This window comes from Dissoconium aciculare, assembly GCF_010015565.1.
Source record: "Dissoconium aciculare CBS 342.82 unplaced genomic scaffold K489scaffold_8, whole genome shotgun sequence".
Lineage (NCBI taxonomy): Eukaryota > Fungi > Ascomycota > Dothideomycetes > Mycosphaerellales > Dissoconiaceae > Dissoconium > Dissoconium aciculare.
In genome coordinates, this window is record NW_022984958.1 from 1,330,333 (window position 1) to 1,351,582 (window position 21,250).

Genomic DNA, 21,250 nt, shown 5'->3' on the forward strand with positions numbered 1-21,250 from the left:
CCCATGTGGCGCAACCAGGTCCAGGATGGAAAGTTCAAGTTCTGCGGCTCAGCCGGCTTTTCGGCTTGCCAGGACATGGCCCAATTGATATGTTCACGCGGAAGACCCCATAAGAAACCATCCCCGTAAGCCATCTCTTGCAACAGCTGCAGGAGCCCTGAGAAAGCGAGCAATCTGTCAGAAGCGTCTGTGATTTGACAGGGGCTATACTGGTTTGCCAGGATGGAGTAAATATTGAGAGCATTGCCGGTGTCATGAATCTTCCGGGGGATCGGATTACGGGTAAGCCCGATGTTGAGGATTTCAGTGTAGCTGCCTCGTTCGAAGTATCTATCATCCTTCACAGCAGTATGCATTACTGAACGACTTATGTCGAGCGCTTCGAGGCATTGCATGGAATTACACTCGAAATGAACCCCGTAGTTGCTGACAAAGATGCATCGTGCGCTCAGACGGGCTTCCTGATAGGTCCATGCGCGAGAGTTCCATGAGCTGTATGCCATCAGAGTGGTCAATGCAGGACCGATCGTACGAAGCACTACTCCGTCCACTTCACAGCACATCTGTAGGGGTACTGTACACTCAGAGACCCTGGGCATGCCGCTGTTTGCATCATCCGCCGACAGTGCCACAAGAGTTGCAAGAGAGCCTCGATATATGTCTTTCATCATAGCAATCTGGATCTGTTTGTCGTCGGAATCTTCCTGATTGATGCACACCGAGTCTATCCAGATGTAGCGGAAGCCAAGTCTGATGGTCAGAGTGATTGCGTGCTCAAGTGTTCGATGTAATGTTGGGAGTCTACTTCCCAGAATGCCGGCTCCTGGGAAAGACTGATCAACCTTGCCCCAAACATAGCTCAGCGTAAGGAATTCTTGAGTATTTGAGGAGTACGATACGATGGTGCGAGTTTCCACATCGATGAGTCGGATGAGAGCAAGGCTCTCCGTGACCTTCCGTGCACAGTAAGTCTGATGCTTCTCCGTACAGACCTCAAGCCACTCTCGCACGGCCTTGGTATCGATAGCACCGGGATCGAGAGTTTTGGAACCGAGCGACACGTCGGTCTTGGAGAGTTGGGCGTGCGCGATGACAAGACCGTCTCCTCCATTCACAATGATTCCTTTGGGATCAGATCCAAGCGGAAATGGCTCAAGGACGACGGTCACCATGCGTGAACTTCCCATCATTCCCGCGTTTTCAATATTACAGCCTTCCTCCAAACGGAGCATTGTCCAGCTTAATACTAGAGTGATCGATTGCTCTGATGAGTCAGGGGCAGGACATAGATCGAAGAGGCAGCGGCAGAGACCGCAGCGCAGATCAAATTCGACGATCTCCACCGCCCCGAGGGTTCTGAACGTTCGTTCACCCCATGCTGCAGATCCGTCGCTCTGTTCTTGTTCTTGAACGGACGTTTCGCTAAACTCTTGGCGCCCATCACAAACTTCCGCGAGCTGTTCTTCTCCATCCAGGAATGGCGGCACACTACTCAGCCAAGAAGGCAGGTTTAAAGCTGTGCATCTGGGACATGTCATCGAAGGAGGATCGGCAACGCTGAATCTTTCGCGCAGCTGTTCGCGTTGAGAGGAACATATCCATTCGGGGTCGTCCTCGTCGGAACCTCCCTCAACGATAGGGCTTCCAGAGAATTCTTCCTGTGTGCAGTCAGCAAATTTATGGCCGAAGCCACGACATTTCATGCACAGTGAGTATTTCTCGCTTGCAGACGATTCCTTCATGAGGGATGATTCTTCGATCGGGCCCGGTACACATGAGAGGGTCTCTGGTGCGGCACTATTGTGTTGATTGAAACAAGAAAAAGACGGATGGCTACACCTGATCTTGATGATTCTGAGAGCAGCTAAATGTGTGACAACTACGAGTCCCAAGGCTTGCAGGGATTGCCGAATCGAGTAGCTGAAGGCGAATCACATATATCTTACCTTATCTCGTCCATGGCCTTATCGGAGTCACCATGCACACTCAGCTCCGACGACGCCTCCATGAGTTGGTGTCTCCTGATACCCTGGCGACCACCGAGGCTTTTGGTCTCGACAGACAAGACCCTTGGCATGCAGCGCGGGCAAGAGGCGGCTGCTGAGCAGTACTCGACACTTTGCTGCAGGTGGTGCTGGAAGCGAACTGTCATTCGTTCGCAGGCCTCCTTCAACCCTGCAGCCTCTTTCCAAAAGCGGAACATGGCGTCGATTCCCATGAGATCGAGACTCAAAGCTGCTGTTCTCGGCGATTTCGCAGATACGTGAGTGTGTCGTCCACATCCTTCGTGCGGACCAGTTTCTGCCCCCACGTCGCGAAGCAAGGTCGATGTTTGTTGGAGCAACCGAAACAAGGAGGGTGTCAAGTCGCAGATGAAGGCGCCGTGGCGGAGTGGCTTCCGATCTGGCCGTGGGTCAGCCCGCTTCTATTAGACACATGTATGCGGGGTCAGTCCGGTGTGACAACGCTTCTGCCTCGTGATTATGCAAATGCAATGACCATCCTACAATTGACGAAGTCGATGACTCGGACTCTCAACACTGTAGCGTAGAGCTCAGGAAGATTGAGTGATGTCCTGCGGATTACCATACTGTTGCGAAACAATGATACGTGTGGCCAATGTATCGTTCGACATGCTGCAGCCAGTCGCGTGGAGAGTCCTTTGGATTCACATGAAGCACCCGCGGTGTCGTGCTTGCTCTCAGAGATTTCTCTGCTTTCTGCCGTCTCGCTGACGACCTAGAGCATTGTTTCCCTGGCAATCTCATCCCAGGGCTTCCACAAGATCGGACGTGGGCACTAGATACTTACATTTCGGCAAGCAGTAATCTATTGGATATCAAGAAGCGGCCTGCAAAGTTTCGCGCTTTGTGTGAAATTCGGGCGTGTATTCATTGTGTACGCGCACACATGTCGTTGTGTCTGAACGGAGACGAACAATTTCTCATTAAAAATCCGAGAACTGAAACAAGTCAAGGGAATCGCTTGTAATTGCATCGCTCATATGCTGCAATCATCACAGTCATGGTATCAGACGTAACACCGGCTCGTGAACGTGAATTTCATCAGATTTTCCCTTATTCCTTTGGATAACAGACGGGCATTCGGAGTGAAATCAGGTAAACATCCTTTCAGCCAGCAGATGGCTTCGGCCGTAATGCTAGGTTATTGAATGAAAGCTGTCTCGGCGTCTGTGGTATCGCTGTCGTCGAATCCGGCGTCCTGGCCGTGGGTCTTGATGGTGCCAGGATCTCTCTTGCTCGGGCGAGGTTGGTCGTCATGCCCTTGGCCTTCATCTCGAGCAGGTGCTCTTCGACGGTTTTTCGAATGCTCTTTTCTGCGTTTGAGCCTTCTCCGAAAGTCGCCGCAGCATTCTTGAGATTCCGTAGTAACTATCGAGAGAGAAATAAGAAAGTGAGTCTGCGCTGCACGAAGTGATCGATATCCGATTTTCTTGTTAGGGTTCACAGGTCATCCTGTCCACCTTGGGAAGAAATGTGACTCATGGGATGACAGCGACAACGTACAATCAAGAGAGTTTCGTCTTCTTGCGTGGCTTCTGCGGACATTTTGCCTTCTTGAAAGGATTTTACAGAAGGAAGATGCACTGAACTGTAGCAAATTGCTGGTCGCACTGCGGACAAATGAATCAACCTCGACGCCGCAGCATCACCACATTTCCATCGGGGTCCGTGCGTCCGCCGAACACACGACTTTGACCGCGCCTTGTCCAATGGTAAAAATCGGCGACAGAATAATGCAAGAAGGAGAAGATCTCCGAGATATTCAATTTTTGTGAGCGGACCCGAAGAGCCCATATTGGGATTTGGACATCACAAGCATCATCATCGTCACTATCATCATGGCGGACGCGGACGAAGATGCGATGCCTCGTATGGGCACAGGTGGTGAAGACACCGATTTATCAGACGAGACGCAAGACTTTCGCTTCCTCTCCATAATCTCGTAAGCCTCCTCCTATTCATATTCCCTCTGAGAGGCAGAGAAAGACGACACATAAAAAGACGACAAATTCCAAGTGCCAGCAATCTCTCAGAAATTTGCTGTTCTCAAGAAACACACTCATAATAATGATCACAACAGTCGCGAAGATGCCTCGATCCCCAAACGCGGCGAAAAAGATTTCGAGCCACACGCGACCGCGCTCCAATCCAACACCCTCGCCGCCTCGCGACAAGCGATGCACAACGCGCTCTCCTTCCAACGCATCCACCCGAACAAGACGCACAACATCGGCACCTACCATCCCGAGACGAACAAGGCCTACGTGACCAATCCGCGAGGAGCAATACTTCCCAAACTCGGCCATGTGCTCTCCGCCAAGGATGATCCCCTCGGACCCGCAGCGGGGAAATTGCAGCGATTGTGGCTGTTACCTGAGGAAGCGATTTACTGTCTGGAACGGGGATCACTCGATATTCGATGGCCGAAGGCCGACGACACGGTGTCCGGCGATGGCGACGATGATGGCGATGACGCGGAGTATGGTCTCCCTATGAGTCTGCAGGCGGCGTATGCGATGTTTCTCGGCGACGGCTCATCGGAGAGGGAGTCACTCACGCTGGAGAGATATAATGTCTATGCTAATCTCAAACGGATGGGCTACCTGGTCCTGCGAGCGCCGAGTTGGCATGGCATCGGCGATGTCCTTGGGAAGGAGACGTTTGCTCCTTTACAGCAGCCGCCGTGGCAGTTGGGTTTGCGCAATCCCTGGGTCCTACTCCAACATCTATTCTCAGGAGGCGATGCAGATGCATCGGCGTTGAACGCGCCATGTCGTTCGGAGAAGCTAGGGCCCGTCGTCCCACCGGGAGTGTACAGAAATTACGCCAGCGTCTACCGCAAACTCGCCCTCGTCCCCTTCCACGATCCCACAAAGCAACATCGACCGGCGGGCCTTTCTCCTCTCCTTCCCCAAACCTCGCCCGATTTCCGGATAACATACCACGTCTACAAGCCGAGCGCGACGAATTTCAAGAAATCCGCCCCGGGTCCACCGGACTTCCGGATCGCGGTAGTCAATGCGCGGGAGACGGGCGTGCCGACGCTAGAGGATCTCTCGCGATTGATGGAGACGACGCCGTATGACCCTCCGGTCCATCCGGCGTCCAAGCCGCCGATGTCGTTGTATCAGAAACTCAAATATGGATATAAGAATGTCACCTTGGCGATCGTCGACCAAGGTGTCATCAGCTATCTGCGGATCGCGGACGCGGCGTTCGGGATGGAGAAGTTATTCCTGAGGGAATTCAAAGGCCCTGGAGCGAAGAGAGGTGGTGGTGGAGGTAGAGGAGGTCGAGGAGGTGCTCGAGGGGAAAGAGGCGGAGGAGGACGATGAGCGAAGGTTTGGAACTTTTGTCACATGTGAGCGTTGTCTTCACCAGCGGCGTCCACGTCCGCGTCCGCGTCCGCGGCCACCTCCTCCTCCTCTCCTTCCTCCTGGCCCTCCTGGGGCTCGATGTTGGCTACCATCCAGGCGAGGTCCCTCCCGCATGCGCTCCATTGCCTCCTCGTCCGGCATCTCCAATGGATTCGAGAAATCCAGCATTCGACAAAACGCCGCCGTCTGAGGGTTGGGGTACTCCCTGAGAAGGAGGCCTTCCCCATTCGAACCCTCGCTGCCGTCACCACCGGGTCGGTACTTGGGCGCGCGGAAATCGCCGCCATCGTACACGGGAGCGACGGCCGTGAAGTTTTCGGGAATCTCCAAGTTGGTTACATTCGCGTCAACCCAGTCGATTGCTTCACCGATCAGCCTTCTATACTCTTCGCGCGGTTTCGCGCCGGGTACGGGAAGCGCTCGCGAGGGTGGACTAGGGGTGCCGAAAACAGGAGGTTCGGCCAGAGCGAAGGCGCGGGTGATGGCGAGCCACTCGCGATCGTAAGATAAGATCACAGGAGGGCGAGAGAGCTCGTCTTCTTGCTGGTCTACAGGATCGGCGCTGGTATTATCTTCTGCTGGCGGTACACCGCCTGATGAGGCACATTTGGGATCGATCTCGAGGAGCTGAAGAAAGTCGCGATCTCTGAGACATTTGTCGAGGCTGAGGAAGTGCGTCGTCTTGTTCGTGATTGCGGGAGGTTGTGTGATTGGCGGGACAGGTCTCGAAACTGGGACCCGCCGGAAGGCTGCAGGAAGAGCGTCACGTGCGGAGAGCGATTTTGACTTTGAATTGACATCTGGCGCGGCATTGCTTGATGTGTTGATGTTGTCCGTTTTCGCTACTGACGCTTGTGGTTGTACGGATGGCGTCGTACCCTCGTCTTCCATGTCCAAGTCGATTTCATCGTCATTGCGAGAGATCTGTTGCACTTGTGGTGCAGAGAGCCGATTTGACTCCGAAGTGCCATCTGGCGCGGTATTGCTTAGTGCGTCTTCGATATCGAGGTCAATTTCGTCGTCGTTTCGAGGGATCTGTCCCACTCGTGATGCTGAGTTCCCTCTCTGTGAAAAGGCGCCTTTGTTTGGCGTGTCTCGGTCTTGCTCGCCATGGTGTACCAGCGCCGCATATTTGACATGCAAATGCGCACTGAACCAGTATCTCGGCCGCAGGAACTCCAAAACTTCCTTGGCCGCGACGCTCCCGAGTCTGCCGTCCTGCGCATCCTGCCTGAAGAATGGCTTCTCGGTAAACAATCGCTCGACATTGCCGAGCCATTCCACCCCCTGTGGCCAGTCATGACTGATGCCCACGTCGACCTGCGTGTTCACCTGCAGCAATTTCCTCACATCCATCTCTCGCACATGATACACACTTCGTAGATCCGACTCGGAATAAGGCATTCGCTCAACATGCGGTTTCCGATAATCGAAGCCCTTCCAGATCCCACTCATCCCCGCAATCCTCAACACCGTCGTCTTCTCCGCACCGTCTCCCTCCGCAGTCGGACGCGTCAAACGTAGTACGTTTGCCGCACCCATGTAATACATCCTCGGCGCGACCCATCCTCCGAAGTACAATTCCTGCAAGTAATTACTCGCCTCGTGGTTTCCGCCCACGAAGATCGTCAGGTAGGGTGCCACCCGCGCGCCGGAGTAATACTCGTGGAAATCGTGCATCTCCCGGTATTTCTCGGGCATGCTGACACAATGCAGGTCCGACGCGTTGCGCACGGCCTGGAAGTCTCCGCCAATGATCACCAGGTCGATGGAGGATGGCGACCAACCTTTTCTTTTGCAGGACTCGGCGATTGAGGCGTAGATGGCATGGAGGGTGCCATGGCCGCAGCCTTCGACGGCGATGCGCAACGGTCGAGAAGACATTTTCCGGATTCGGGATCTTTGCTTGCTTTTATTCGTTCTTGACACCCGGGTGTGTCGGTGAAACGAGAAGATGCGTGTTGGTCTGCAGTATACTGCCAGACAATACCTGAAAAGTCTTGATCATGGAGATTGACGTTTTCGGCGAGGCTTCACGATCAATGGCTTCAACGAGGTCTCAAGCAGGGTTCTTGGTCGCAGTCGTCGTCCTTCACTCCAGGCTAACCGTGACTATGGCGTTTTACCAACCGGAACAACGAGGCGACTGTCTTTAGACGACACGCTGAAGGAAATCATGAAGTAGATGTCAAACCAAACTTGATGATGCACGACTTTGGACGGACGCGTGCAGTCAGAAGGTGCCTCTTGCATGTACAGTATAGACGCGGTGCACGGCCCTGTGCGGCTCGGTGACCAACGAGGTTTTCCTTCCATGGAACGAAGCGATTACTGGTATTGACTATGCGCCATTCCAATGCGTGAGAACTGTAGACCTTCAAGCAAAACTTCATGTTCAACGGTATACGACGATACGAGGGGCACTTGTCTGCATCTCTTCCTGTACGGAGGAAAGGTATTTTCATCCTGTCTCCAATACACCAGTCGGACTTTTTCTCCAGATCATTGCTCTCTGATTCCGCCTGCGACGACGGAGGCCTTTCGATGTAGGATGTGCTCCTTCTCCAAGCGAGCAGGACAACAATACAACACACATTTCTTCGTACGATCAGAGCGTCTGAAACATAGAACCGGCCTAAGTCCTCCGATGATGGCGATCAGTAATCAATGCCATTTCCAAACAGAAGAGGAGAGAAGAAACGACGAGGACTTTCCAGCGGGAAATGGCCTGAAGCGGACTAGTTTTGCCCATGAATTTCGCCTGCAAAATCGTGGCCCCGCCATCAAATTTAGTGGGCGTTCTTATCGATTTGATTATGACGAGTGCGGGCAGCTGGTGACAGGATCCACGCCAAATTTATTTTCTCGTTCGTCTATATAACAAACAAACCTTTCAACACCTTTCTCCGATATATTCCAATAAAGTCCACGACACAGGATTATCGAAAGAATTCAGTTATTCTCTCAGACAAAAATCGACTGGGAACCACAATCATGGCCATCTCACCATCAACCGACGAGCCACCGCTCACAGGCGCCTCTCTCGCTCGCGATGTCTTTGAAGACATGGGTCGACAGGTGGACCACATCGACGACGACGTCGACCAAAAGGTCGTTGACGAAATTGAGAGTTTATGCATGAACTGCCACGAAGACGGCATCACAAAGTTGCTCCTCACCAGGATACCGTTCTTCCGGGAAATTATCATCATGTCGTTCCACTGCGCCAAATGCGGTTTCCAAAACAACGAAATCCAGTCGGCGGGAGAGATTCAAGAGAAAGGAGCCAAGTATGCTCTTCGGATAGACAAAGAGGAGGATCTCCAGAGACAAGTGGTCAAAAGTGACATCTGCACATTCCGCATCGAGGACATCGACTTGGAAATCCCTGCTGGGAAGGGACAATATACCAATGTCGAGGGTGTCATCAGCGCTGTCAAGGCCGATCTTGAGAGTCACCAAGCGGCGCGAATGGAACAAATGCCTGAGGTTGGCCAAAAGGTCGCAGGCATCATCAGCGTTCTCGGCGACATGCTCGAAGGTCAACGATATCCTTTCATGATCTCCATCGACGACTACAGCGGGAACAGCTCGATCGAGCCTCGACCAGGCGATGCAGCCGGTAAATGGGCCAAGAGCGAATACAACCGAACACCCGCTCAGAACGCCCAACTCGGCCTCGGAGACGGCGAAGAGCAACAGCCGGTCGCAAGTGAAGAGACCGGCGCACCCGCGACCGAGATCCGCCCCGAGTACCGCGCCACCGGCTTCGAGGGCGCCGACCAGACCCGACAGACCAACAACGTCGACGACGAAGACATCATCGAAAACCAAGTCTACAGCTTCCCCTCGTCCTGCCCAGGCTGCACGCGGCCTTGCGCGACCAACATGAAGATGGTGAAAATCCCGTACTTCAAAGAAGTCGTGCTCATGGCGACGATCTGCGACAGCTGCGGCTACCGCAGCAACGAGGTCAAAACCGGCGGCGTGGTCCCCGAAAAGGGCCGCAAGATCACACTTCGCGTCACCAACGACATCGATCTCGCCCGCGATCTCCTCAAGTCCGAAACCGCCGCCTTCTCCTGCCCGGAGCTCGACCTGCACGTGGAACCCGGCACTATGGGCGGCCGTTTCACGACGGTCGAGGGCATCATGACCCAGATCCGACGGGACCTGCGGGCGCAAGCCTTCGGGCTGAGCGACGGCGACGCGGAGAGGCCGGCCGAGGGCGGCGACGGCATGCTGGACGAGAGCAAGCAGCGGTGGGAGAAGTTCTTCGCCAACCTGACCGACGCCATCGAGGGCAAGCGCGAGTTCACCCTCATCCTGGAGGACCCCCTCGCCGGCTCGTACGTGCAGAGCCTGACGGCGCCGGAGCCGGATCCAAAGTTGGACATCGTCGACTATGTCCGCACCGACGAGGAGGAGGAGGACCTCGGCTTGAGGGACATCCGGACCGAGGGCTACGAGGAGGACGCGGAGAATGAGAGGCTCGAGAGGGTCGCGGCTGCGGCTGATGCCGCTGCTGAGGAGAAGAGGGAGGAGACGAAGCAGGAGGCGTGAGTGTGTGTGTGTGTGTGTGTGTGTGAGAGAGAGAGAGAGAGGATGAGATTGTCTTTTACTGGCGTGTGGACTTCTTTATGGGGATCTATGACGATGATGGTGATGGTGATGATCGCGGTTTCGGACGTAGAGGGTCGAGGCTATGGGCAGATTATGTGAATGACGGCTCATGATAAATTTTGTGGTGTTGCTCCAGTCCACCCCAGGCTGGTAGAATTAGGCGGATATCAAATGGAAATTTTCAAGGAGAGGAAATCGTTCTTGAAGCAGATGGCATTATCGATCAGAAAGGTTCTCCGTTTATGAATTGTCATTTCTTCTCGGATTGTTAGAAGTAGAGCACGAGGTACGTCGGGCAAATCGTCTGAGGAATTCCACAGGATCTCTCTCGCTTTCCACCGATAATCGGAATAATTAAACACAAAACATTTCTACATGCCACCCCACTCCACGCAGAACGTCCTGACGTCGCCGTCCTCCTTGTCGCCGCCATCTCTATCCTCCACGCCACCAAGCAAGAAGCCCTTCTTGACACCAGTCCCCAATCGTCCTCCACCCACCAAATCCATCAGATCGAATTCCTCATCCCATTGCTTCCCTACGCAAAGGAAGTGTGAATGGAATCGCAAAGGGTCGCCTGGGTATGCCATGTACTGACAACCGAAACGTAAGCCAGGTGCGAGGAAGTAGCCTGCGGAGTGGAGATGTTTGTAGAGGGGATATAAAGATGGGGAGACGGTAGGGAGGGTGTCGGAATGCGAGGATCGGTTTGGAGTGAGATGGTGGTTGAGGAGATTCGATGTCGTTGGGGTCACCCCGAAAGGTTCGGGCGGTGGAGGAAGCTTCAGGTTATCAACGTGTTGGTGTTCGTGTTGATGTTGGTGTTGGTCATTGGACGGGCGGTCGTCGATTTCGGCTGCGGTTGCGACGGCTTTGTTGCTGCCTCCTGGTGAAGGATTTGGTGAGCGCACGCTTGGGGTGGGGAAGGAATTGGAAGGTGAGGCGAACAGTAGATCATCGTCTTCATCTGCTTCGGTTCCTGAAGCATCACTTCTGTCGCCATTACCCGACTGTTGCACCGCGAGAAGACCATTGCCGTCGGTGACGGTCACCTGGCGGGGAGCTTTCTTTCCTGCACGTTGACGCGGACCAGGCGTGTACATGTCGTCGGGCAGGTCATTCCAATTCTCCGTCGATGCAGATGATGTCGTAGCTGGCGCTGACGCGCCCAGTTTCTGCAACGCTGCCTGTTTGCGATCGTCACTTCTCTTCACAGCGTCCTCGGCAGCCATTTGGCCTTGCTTGCGCAATGCCGCCTGATATGCTTTGCGCTCTTCGACACTGAGACCATTCGCGAGGAAATTTCGCTTATGTTCTGCGGTGTCGTCGACAACGTATGCTGCGCCCTTTTCAACCAACAACCGAGCCTCTTCAGGCGTCAACTCTAGCGGGAGCCCAAGAAAGACATTCTGTTGACTGGCTTGTGGGAGAGTGCCGATCAGGACGCCGATGATGTTGTGTTCCTTCCGCACATGCGTCACGACATTGATGTCGTATAGGAGGTAGCGGTGAGCGAGCTTGGAAATGGGAAAAGGCTCGACGACAGCCGTAGCAGATGATGCCATTTTGTGGAAAGCACACTATGTATGATACTATTTCTCAAGCATGATTAGCCACGCATACGATTGAGATGTATTCTTCGATGATTCGGAAGAAAAACTTTTCAAGCGGCAAGATATCATAAAGAGCATAGCAAATTTTGTCTCGTCAGTAGCCGACCATCTTGTGGCCGACTTCAGGGGATTGACAGATTGTAATTTGTTGTATAATCATTTGAGGTGGTTCGAGTAGGATGGAGTGGATATTGAAATGGTAGTAGACTCACGCAAGACCTTTATTTATTGGGTGTGATGTTCAGTCAGTGAATTGTTTCGTGGCTCGAAGACCGAGCGGTTGGTGATGTGTTTCAGCTCATGTTGAAGCAAACCCTTCTCTCGTCAGTGGAAAGAAGAAGAAATTGTCGCCGCTGCCGGTTCAAGGATTCGTGCGAAAATTGATGAGGCTGGAGCAAGAAAACTGCAGGTGTACCTAGGTGTGCAGGTGGTGACTGGACGCTACCCGCTCGGAATTCGTCTGAAGGAGATGCCAAGCCTAATTAGGGTCTGTGCGGCCGAAAAATGTCAACCCAGCTTTCATTCTCTTCCTCGTCTCTGTATTCTGAGAGAAATCATCATCATCTTGTGGCCCATGTTGATCTGCTTGCATTCTATCCGGGAGATGGTTGTAATGCTATTGACTGAGCCAAATAGACATGATGATATGTCGCGCGAGTGAGAGCAGTTTGCGGTGATGTGCGTCGCCGCTTGGAGACTCATGACTGGCGGAAGCTTGCTTGCACGAGACACGCCTCAATGCCCCAAATGAAGCTCTCTTGCTGGCATGATGAGGTCTCGCGCTTGTTCAATGGTACGTTCGACGATATCTCTCCTATCTTGCAGACAACTACCCGACCTGTCTCTCCATTGATGATCTCCAACACACTATGTTCAAGAGACAATTCATGATCGCTGAACAAACATGCATCACCATCTGATCCTTCTACGACTTTTTTTCACATTGGCCGTGTCACCTTTGTTCCATACTGGCGCAGTTGCTAACTCTCGCCCAGATTCTTCCCAGCTGTCTTGCGATCAAGTATCCCCCAACGCCGAGTCTGCGTTGCAAATGTGCCCACTCGAGGGACCTGCACAGTGACTTTCTAGAGACGGTCAATGAGCGGTCTCAGAGTGGTGCATCTGCTACAACAGGTAAGGATCTCTCTGCTTTCCACGACCTATTTCAGCATCTATGCACAATACTATGATGATCGGTTTTTGTACAGTTCTGCTACTGAACTATTCTGTTGATATCCAAACCAGCTTACCAAAACTCCTGATATTGTTCCTTCACAACGACACTTCTCCTAAACTTATGAGAGGGGACCAATTTACTGACATGTTGAAGTCATCAGGAATATCAAGCTTCGTCTTGAAGCATAGCAACGACATTCTCACCAACTGATTAAACTCAGAAAACCAATGGTAAGCATGTTCCCATCTTTAATCAGTCTTCCTCAACTTCCTTTCAAGATGACACAAGTCTATCCATTCCACGAACCCTCCCAAAGGTAGCCATTTCCTCCGAGCTACCCTCCCTCATACCGTACCATTCCTCTGATCTTCGGAGACGAGAAATGGGAGGATCGGTTGTGAAGTTGTGGCGGTTTACCGCTGCGTAATGGTAGCTTCAGAGCACGTTGGCTGTGCTGTTCGTCTTGAGCGGTACGACAATGTGCCGGCGGAAGGGCATGCGTATGACGGCTTATCTGAGTACGACATTTACAAGTTGTTATGATATTTCTGGTGCTGAGCTCAGCACGATGCATTGTCACGACAGCCAAGATCTCGTTGCTAACATGGTCACAGGTAAATCTCGTCCTTTCATTGTCTCAACATGATCGGTAAGTGTTCACGTACTTGTAATGTCACCATCGCTCGTGCCAAATACCCTGCGGCAAGTCGTATCACCAGACTCCAGGGCTGCTACTTGTTGGGTTTGCGATACGAAATCTTCGTGTCACCAACACCGCAGTTACACCTGATGTCCGTGTACAATGTAATATTGCAACACTGTAGGTCGGCAATGTTATTTGCTCCTCGTGTATACCGCCTCTTTATGCAAGCATTCCAAGGTTGGCCTTAAGGGCTGAAATTATGGTGGAGGGCATTGGTGCTACCACTATCACGCTTGGAAGGTCCCTATTTCGATACAGTATAAAAAGCTATCATACTACAAACTTCCCGCATTTGTGTTCTCAGTACCTTGGGATGAATATAATCACACATACGTCTTTGTGCATATATAACCTGCATCTGGGACGCGTACAATGGTGCGACCAAGATGGAGCACAAAGCTTGATTCTTCCCTGCCCAGGTGTATACTAGTATATCCTGTGCGGTAACGAAATGATGATAGGCCAACTTTTCATCATCAATGTTGGAAACACGTGGAGTAATGCGCGGCCGAAAAGCCCACCCCAAGTTTCATCATTCAACGATTGCGTACGCCCCGGCCAGCCATTCGTCGCGTTTTCGTGAATGGCCTATCAGCCGCATCCTGGCCCATGTAGGATTATCTTCATCTCGGTCAGCGTGATATTCACTTCTTTTCATTCTTCCTGGTCATCACCGCCGTCAGGACATCACTGTGGACGAATTTGTTCCTTGGCTGAATTCCTCCTGTTTGATTAATACCGCACTGCTGGCTCCCGTCGCCCACTCTGCTCGGAATTACCACGCCCTAAACGCCGCCGGAGAGCTCTCACATGCAGAGCTGCCACAAAAAGTTTCCCGAGAGGAGGACGACCGCTTCAACATCGGCAGTTGCTCCCACGAGCATTGCTACGACCACCTTGACTTGACCTTTTCAAGATCTCGCATTGCTGTCACGTACTACCGCTCCACATCTCCTGGGGAGATTTCCCATCTAGAATCAATTCAAAGCCGCCCGTCGACGTGCCTGAATCATGCTGCCGCGTGTAGTGTCGTCGGCGGAGCGCGAGAAGCTTCAACGAAAGAGCAAACAGACCAATGGCTTTTCCCTTGGTGGCCAGAAATCCGGCAATGGAAGGTTGGGCTTCAGCATGCGGCCGGATAAATATGAGAAGTGCGTTTTCCTCAAGACCGTGATTCCATCATGAATGGTTTCACGACGGCCCTGAAAAGAGGCCTGAAAGCCGCAGGACACGGCGTGATAACTCGGAAGCTAATGGGATAGTTTGTGCACATCAGATATCAATCACGATCTTCACGAACCCTCACAGCTCGTCGACGAGCTACATTAATACGAGCTGGCATCGTTCTCACCATCCTCTTCCTCACCTTTCTCTTCTTCATCCCGTCCCTTCGACCAACCAGCATACTCGGCGTCCTCACCCTTGGCCTTTTCTCCTACGATGGCAGCGAAGCCTTCCAAATTGAAACCGTCCGCTACTACGATCTCTCCCATGTCAGCGGCACAAGTCGTGGATGGGAACGCGAAGAGCGCATCCTTCTCTGCTCTCCCCTCCGCGACGCCGCTCCTCACCTCCCCATGTTCTTCTCACATCTTCGCAATCTCACCTATCCGCACCGCCTTATCGACCTCGCTTTCCTCGTCGGCGACAGCAAGGACAACACCACAGACCTCCTCTCGGACCTCCTCGCGCAACTGCAGGCCAGCGGCGCCGAGGACGTGAACATGCCATTCGGAGAGATTTCGATCATTGAGAAGGACTTCGGACAAAAGGTTGAGCAAGATGTGAACAGTCGTCACGGCTTTGCGGCTCAGGCGAGTCGCAGAAAGAGCATGGCACAAGCAAGGAATTGGTTGCTATCAGCTGCGTTGCGACCTACGCATAGTTGGGTGTACTGGCGCGATGTGGATGTCGAGACCGCGCCTACGACGATCTTGGAGGATTTGATGAAGCATAACGCAGATGTCATCGTTCCAAGTAAGTGCAGGACCGCGAGCGGCGACCACGATAATGTGACATCCTCATGCTAACATTTGTGTTAGACGTCTGGCGCCCTCTTCCCGACTGGCTCGGCGGCGAGCAACCTTACGACCTGAACAGCTGGCAAGAGTCCGAGACCGCTCTCGACCTCGCAAAGACTCTCGACGAAGACGCCGTCATCGTCGAAGGTTACGCGGAATACGCGACCTGGCGACCGCATCTCGCCTACCTGCGCGACCCGTACGGCGATGAACATACAGAAATGGAACTCGATGGTGTCGGCGGCGTCAGCATCCTCGCGAAAGCGAATGTCTTTCGCTCAGGTGTACATTTCCCGGCTTTCAGTTTTGAGAAGCACGCCGAGACGGAGGGATTTGGAAAGGTGAGAGCGCTTTACGCATCATCCCTTCAATGACATCTGCTGACTACTACCGTGTCAATTTTCAGATGGCGAAACGCATGCAATACTCCGTCCTCGGTCTCCCGCATTACACCATCTGGCATCTCTACGAGCCAAGCTCCGACGATCTCCGACACATGGAGCAAATGGAGGAAGAGCGGAAGAAACTCGCCGAGGAAGCGGAATCTACAAAAGCCAAACAGGACTTGCTCACGTCGCAGTTCGATGTCGAGTCCGGGAAATCTCAGTGGGAGAAGGATAAGGAGGCGCTCCGCTTGGCGGCGCTCAAGGGCGAGGAGACGAAGGTGGAGAAGACCGCTGGGACAAACGACATTGACACCGGCAATAAGCTCGCCGGGAAGCAGGACGGCACTGCCGACAAGTCCGCCCCGAAGGCATTCGACAATCAAGCCGCGAGGAATATGGGCAAGGCGGCAGGAGACCAGAGTCCCCCTCCTGCTCCTCCAGCTGTCGCCGCCAACCAGCCCTTCGGGGATATGCTCACGAATACACAGGACAGGCTGAAGAAAAAGCAGCAACAATATCAACAACAGCAGGCCGGATCTCCCGCCCCCGCCGGCAATAGGCCTGCGCCTCAACCTGTCGCTGACGCTGCGGCCGCTGTCGCTGCGGGCAACAATATGGCGCAGAAACACGACGGCAGTGATTCGAGGAAGGAGGAAGGACTATGATCTTGGTATCGTGAGGATTCGGTTTCATTCCAGTACTCGCGGGAGCTCTTGGCCTGTAATCATAGATTTGTTGTCAATTTGATGGCTCGGTATAGAACAATAGATTATTGAATCTCTGCTGAACACAGTTACGTTGTGCCGATTACAATAATCATTTTGAGATTGTGAATTCGCACCTGAGCAAGGTGGTAGGAACAATGCCTGATCATGTCAAATGATGCTCGTAGGGAATATCAACAGTGGAAATGTTGCCAGAAAGTACAGCAATGCGAGAGGTTCTATACGCGAGCAACGCAAAATAACTCGGTGAGACTTGTTCATAATAAAACCAGAATGGGACAATCAACAATATATTGCAAGATTACAGGAAATCGTGCACAAGGAATCAGATCCGTTTCGTTGTGTTCTTGAAGTATCAGACAACCCCAACCCCAACCCTACGATCAGACAACCCTGGCATACATCATTTCGCAGAGGGGGTCCAGCGGGAGAATTCCGCGTTTCTTCATGTGAATTTCCGAAATTTTGATCTCGCGACCAGAGCTCTAACGTCAAGACCGCAACTCGACCAATTTACATAAAGAATGGGTCGCGCTGCGTCACCAGCCCTCTCCGAGACTGAGGTCGACATCTCGGGGAAATTACTACAGGATGACGCTTTCGACAGCGACGACAGTGGTGGGCTTCTGAGCGAGATCAACGGCCATGGCAAGTCAAAGAAGAGCAAGGCGAATGGCACAGGCCGAGCAGGCGGCGACTCCAAGGACGAAGAGGCGGACGAGGACGATGCATTCATATCGGCAATTCAATCTCTCGCCAACAAGAAGACCGAGAACAAAAGCGCTAAAAAGGCCGGCGCCTTCCAGTCCATGGGCCTGAACACGAACCTCCTCAAAGCCATTGCACGAAAGGGCTTTTCCGTCCCGACACCGATTCAGCGGAAGACGATCCCGCTCATCCTCGACGGACAGGATGTCGTCGGCATGGCGCGCACGGGTTCCGGAAAGACGGCGGCCTTTGTGATCCCCATGATCGAAAAGCTCAAATCGCACAGCGCCAAGGTCGGCGCGCGCGCGGTCGTCCTCTCGCCCTCGCGAGAACTCGCACTGCAGACGCTCAAGGTGGTCAAAGAGATGGGCAAAGGCACGGATCTCCGGACGACGTTGTTGGTCGGTGGTGATAGCCTCGAGGAGCAGTTCGGGAGCATGGCGAGCAATCCGGACATCATCATCGCCACGCCCGGTCGCTTCGAACATCTCAAGGTGGAAATGCGATTGGAGTTGTCCAGTGTCAAGTATATCGTCTTTGACGAGGCGGATCGCTTGTTTGAGATGGGTTTCGCGGCGCAGCTGACGGAGATCATGTTCTCGCTTCCGCCTTCGCGACAGACGTTGTTGTTTTCGGCAACGCTGCCGAAGTCGCTCGTTGAGTTTGCTCGTGCTGGTCTTCAGGATCCGAAGCTTGTTCGGTTGGACGCCGAGAGCAAGATTGCGCCCGGGCTGGAGAGTGCGTTTTTCCTGTTGAAGCGTACGGAGAAGGAAGGTGCTCTGTTGCATGTCCTTCAGGACGTGATCAAAATGCCGATCGGCGACACCAAAGCAAGTCTAGCGGCGAAAGATGGAAAGGACTCGAACAACAAGAAACGGAAACGCGGTGATGGTGTGGTGTCACGCGGACCTTCGCCGCATTCGACAGTCATCTTCGCAGCGACAAAACATCACGTCGACTACCTCGCGAGCTTCCTCAAGGCGACCGGCTATGCTACGTCCTATGTTTACGGCTCCCTCGATCAGACTGCTCGTAAGATGCAGGTGGAAGACTTTCGCACCGGGATGACCAACATCCTGGTAGTCACAGATGTTGCCGCTCGAGGTCTGGATATTCCTATCCTCGCCAACGTCATCAACTACGATTTCCCATCGCAGCCCAAGATCTTCGTCCATCGGGTGGGCAGAACGGCGCGAGCAGGGAAGCAAGGATGGAGCTACAGCTTTGTCACAGGAGTGGACATGCCCTATCTCCTCGACCTGCAATTGTTTCTGAGCAGGAGACTTATCCTAGGCCGAACAGAAAAGGAGGCGGGCATGTTTCAAAACTCGATTGTTGTTGGAACCATGGCACGCGAAAAGCTGGAGCGATACACCGAGGAAGCCGCGAAGCTGCTAGAGGACGATCACGACATTTCTATGATGCGCGATGTCGCTGGCAAGGGAGAGAAACAATACCTCCGCACGAGAAATGCATCTTCCGCGGAGAGCGTGAAGCGCGCGAAGCAGTTGGCAAAAGATGATAACGCAACTGGTATGAATATGATTTTTGAGCCAAAGGGGGGTATGGACATGGAGCAGCAGCGTTTGGACATGCTTGCACGAGTCAGCGGCTTCCGCCCACAGGAGACAGTATTCGAGGTTGGAAGACGAGGTGTCATCAGCGAGACGGCCGAGATTATCAAGAAACAGCGAGCGAAGATCGAGTCGAAGAAACAAATTGCGAAGAAGACCAAGAATGACGACGACGAGGAGGATTTAGACGCCGTGCCGAAGCGCAATGCTGATACCATGGACCTGGATTCAGACGACGGATCGGACGATGAGCTCGTCTTGACACAACCGGGGGCCGACATGGATGAAGCATCTGACGGCGAGTTGGAGCTTGCCTTCACCGCTGTCAACGAAGCAGACCCATCATCAACAAGGAAAGCCCGATGGCAAGACAACGAGCACTTCATGTCCTACACTCCGTCGACCCTCAACCTTGCCGAAGACCGCGGCTACGGCGTGCACACGGGCGGAAACTCCAACTTCGTCACCGCCGCGCGCAGCGCAACCATGGACCTCACCAACGACGAAAGCAAATCCTTCGGTGAGCCTAGCAAAGCTGGCGGCCTCCGCTGGGACAAGAAGGCCAGGAAATACGTCTCCCGCGCCAACGACGAGGACGGCTCCAAGGGCGCGAAAATGATCCGCGGCGAGAGCGGCCTCAAGATCGCCGCCTCCTTCCGCTCCGGCCGCTTCGACGCCTGGCGCAAAGCCAACCGCGTCGACCGCCTGCCCAAAGTCGGCGACCTCGAACGGCCCGGCGGCCGCTTCGTAGCCGAGCAGGGCGGCAAGAGATACAAACACAAACTCGAGAAGGCGCCCAAGGAGGCCGACAAATACCGCGATGACTACGAGGTCCGCAAGAAGAAGGTCGCCGAGGCCAAGGAGAAACGCATCGGCCGTTTCCGCGAGGGCGCCGGCAAGAATGAACTTCGCGGCGTGGATGATGTGCGGAGGGCGAGGAAGGTTACCGAGCGTCGCCGGGAGAAGAATGCTAGGCCGACGAGGCGGAAGTAGATGATCCAAGGGACGCAGCAGGGCGGGGAAGTCTACGGAGCGGAGGTGGGAGAAGAATGCTAGACCTATGAGGAGGCAGAAGAAGAAAATGAAGAAGTAAGGATACAGACAGCTGGACGGCGCGATTTTGCGGTCGTGTATTTTCTGGACCGTTGTGTTGTCTTTTTGTTCCTAACCTCCCGGGCGTCTTTAGATCTTCTCTGCTTTCGTCATCCACTACCCTTTCCATTTCTCGCTCACACTGCGCGCGCACTCCAGATACTAAAACTCCCAAGCCGCAAGGGAATGACTCGTGTGCCCTTTCTCCTCGCGCTACTACTGTACTAATCCACCATATCCTGAGGTCCCGACGACCTAGGTCTCGGAGCAAGGCAACTTGTCCCCGATAGATACCGGGTCTACCAAGTTCAAAGCGCTCGTCGGAAACATGACTCATGGTCCCTCATCGTCCATCGTTCACATACCATACATCACCATCGGTTTTGGTAGAGAAAAGACCGGCGACGCCCGTGTCATCGCCCTACTCTCTTGGAGAGGAAAAAAAAGCCCGCTAGACTGCCACCACGATCACCACCACCACCACACCAAAACCTACTACCTGAGACACAATATTCCGGCCCGCGCTCGACCCGTCCGCCGTCGCCGCCGCCGCCTCATCGTCGGCCGTAAACCGATACCAACAGGAGCGTTCCTGTTTGCCCTTGCAGCCTTGCCCTGACCCATATATGTAGTTGGATGTTGGCCCGATGACATACTTTTTCTGCCCTCTCACGCCTCTCCCTCCTTCTCACGGGGACAATTTCGAACGGTCGGTTGCGCTACCGAGAGGGACTGCTGCTGGCTCTTGAGTCTCGACCTGTTGCTCTAGTCCTTACGGGTAAAAAAAGGACGATTGTTCTGCCCTTCTGCCCCGTGCTCAGCGGACGCGGTGGGCAGGGCGGGTCATTAGTAATGACGCTCCCTTGATTCCATTTGTTGGCCCACCGATCTTCAATACCTCGTCATCCTCCACCTCCTTCTCGTCATTATCTATAGAGACGACCGCCGTCACTCTTCCGGGTCTTTCTCGTGTGTGTCTCGCTACCAACCGGGTCTCTCATCTGCGTCAGTCAAGGGAACGGCGAATTCCGTCCGATGGTAAGACAGGGCGTTCCTGAGCTAGCTGATTGTCTCGGATCGGTCTAATGGATTGGTGGCGATGTGCCGCCTCCCACTCGTGTTCACTTGGCGGGTGCCGAGTGATCAGCGGCACACTTGGGCTGGTTTGCCTGATCTTGTCCCATTCTTTTCACTGGGCGGACTGTCATTTGTTCAGCTCGCCTCCTT

At 53.6% G+C, this 21,250-nt stretch overlaps 7 protein-coding genes across 7 annotated transcripts; 4 read left to right on the forward strand and 3 right to left on the reverse strand.

Annotated features, from left to right (window-relative positions):
* Positions 1-596: 596 nt before the first annotated feature.
* Positions 597-800, reverse strand: K489DRAFT_297738 (heterokaryon incompatibility; the record flags this gene model as incomplete). Its single annotated transcript, XM_033600340.1, has 1 exon — positions 597-800. A coding segment is annotated over one exon (204 nt), but the record flags the coding sequence as incomplete, so codon positions are not given.
* Positions 801-3,862: 3,062 nt separating this feature from the next.
* Positions 3,863-5,359, forward strand: K489DRAFT_411272 (uncharacterized protein; the record flags this gene model as incomplete). The annotated part of the gene is made up of 2 exons (XM_033607790.1): positions 3,863-3,966; positions 4,105-5,359. The coding sequence occupies 2 exons, from the start codon at positions 3,863-3,865 to the stop codon at positions 5,357-5,359; spliced, it is 1,359 nt and encodes a 452-aa protein (XP_033458902.1).
* Positions 5,360-5,398: 39 nt separating this feature from the next.
* K489DRAFT_321283 (uncharacterized protein) lies at positions 5,399-7,285 on the reverse strand (the record flags this gene model as incomplete). Its single annotated transcript, XM_033601534.1, has 3 exons — positions 5,399-5,606; positions 5,664-5,937; positions 5,992-7,285. The coding sequence occupies 3 exons, from the start codon at positions 7,283-7,285 to the stop codon at positions 5,399-5,401; spliced, it is 1,776 nt and encodes a 591-aa protein (XP_033458903.1).
* Positions 7,286-8,240: 955 nt separating this feature from the next.
* K489DRAFT_381873 (zf-ZPR1-domain-containing protein) lies at positions 8,241-10,170 on the forward strand. Its single transcript, XM_033605237.1, has one exon. It carries the CDS (start codon positions 8,396-8,398, stop codon positions 9,962-9,964), a length of 1,569 nt encoding a protein of 522 aa, XP_033458904.1. The 5' UTR covers positions 8,241-8,395; the 3' UTR covers positions 9,965-10,170.
* On the reverse strand, positions 9,982-11,131 carry K489DRAFT_381874 (tRNA-intron endonuclease catalytic domain-like protein). The gene has a single exon (XM_033605238.1). It carries the CDS (start codon positions 11,125-11,127, stop codon positions 10,396-10,398), a length of 732 nt encoding a protein of 243 aa, XP_033458905.1. The 5' UTR covers positions 11,128-11,131; the 3' UTR covers positions 9,982-10,395.
* A 2,971-nt stretch (positions 11,132-14,102) lies between these two features.
* Positions 14,103-16,715, forward strand: K489DRAFT_341295 (glycosyltransferase family 62 protein). The gene is made up of 4 exons (XM_033602278.1): positions 14,103-14,668; positions 14,794-15,494; positions 15,560-15,879; positions 15,945-16,715. Exons 1-4 carry the CDS (start codon positions 14,529-14,531, stop codon positions 16,587-16,589), a joined length of 1,806 nt encoding a protein of 601 aa, XP_033458906.1. The 5' UTR covers positions 14,103-14,528; the 3' UTR covers positions 16,590-16,715.
* Positions 16,716-17,458: 743 nt separating this feature from the next.
* Positions 17,459-19,924, forward strand: K489DRAFT_321471 (DEAD-domain-containing protein; the record flags this gene model as incomplete). Its single annotated transcript, XM_033601550.1, has 1 exon — positions 17,459-19,924. The coding sequence occupies one exon, from the start codon at positions 17,459-17,461 to the stop codon at positions 19,922-19,924; it is 2,466 nt and encodes an 821-aa protein (XP_033458907.1).
* Positions 19,925-21,250: the final 1,326 nt, after the last annotated feature.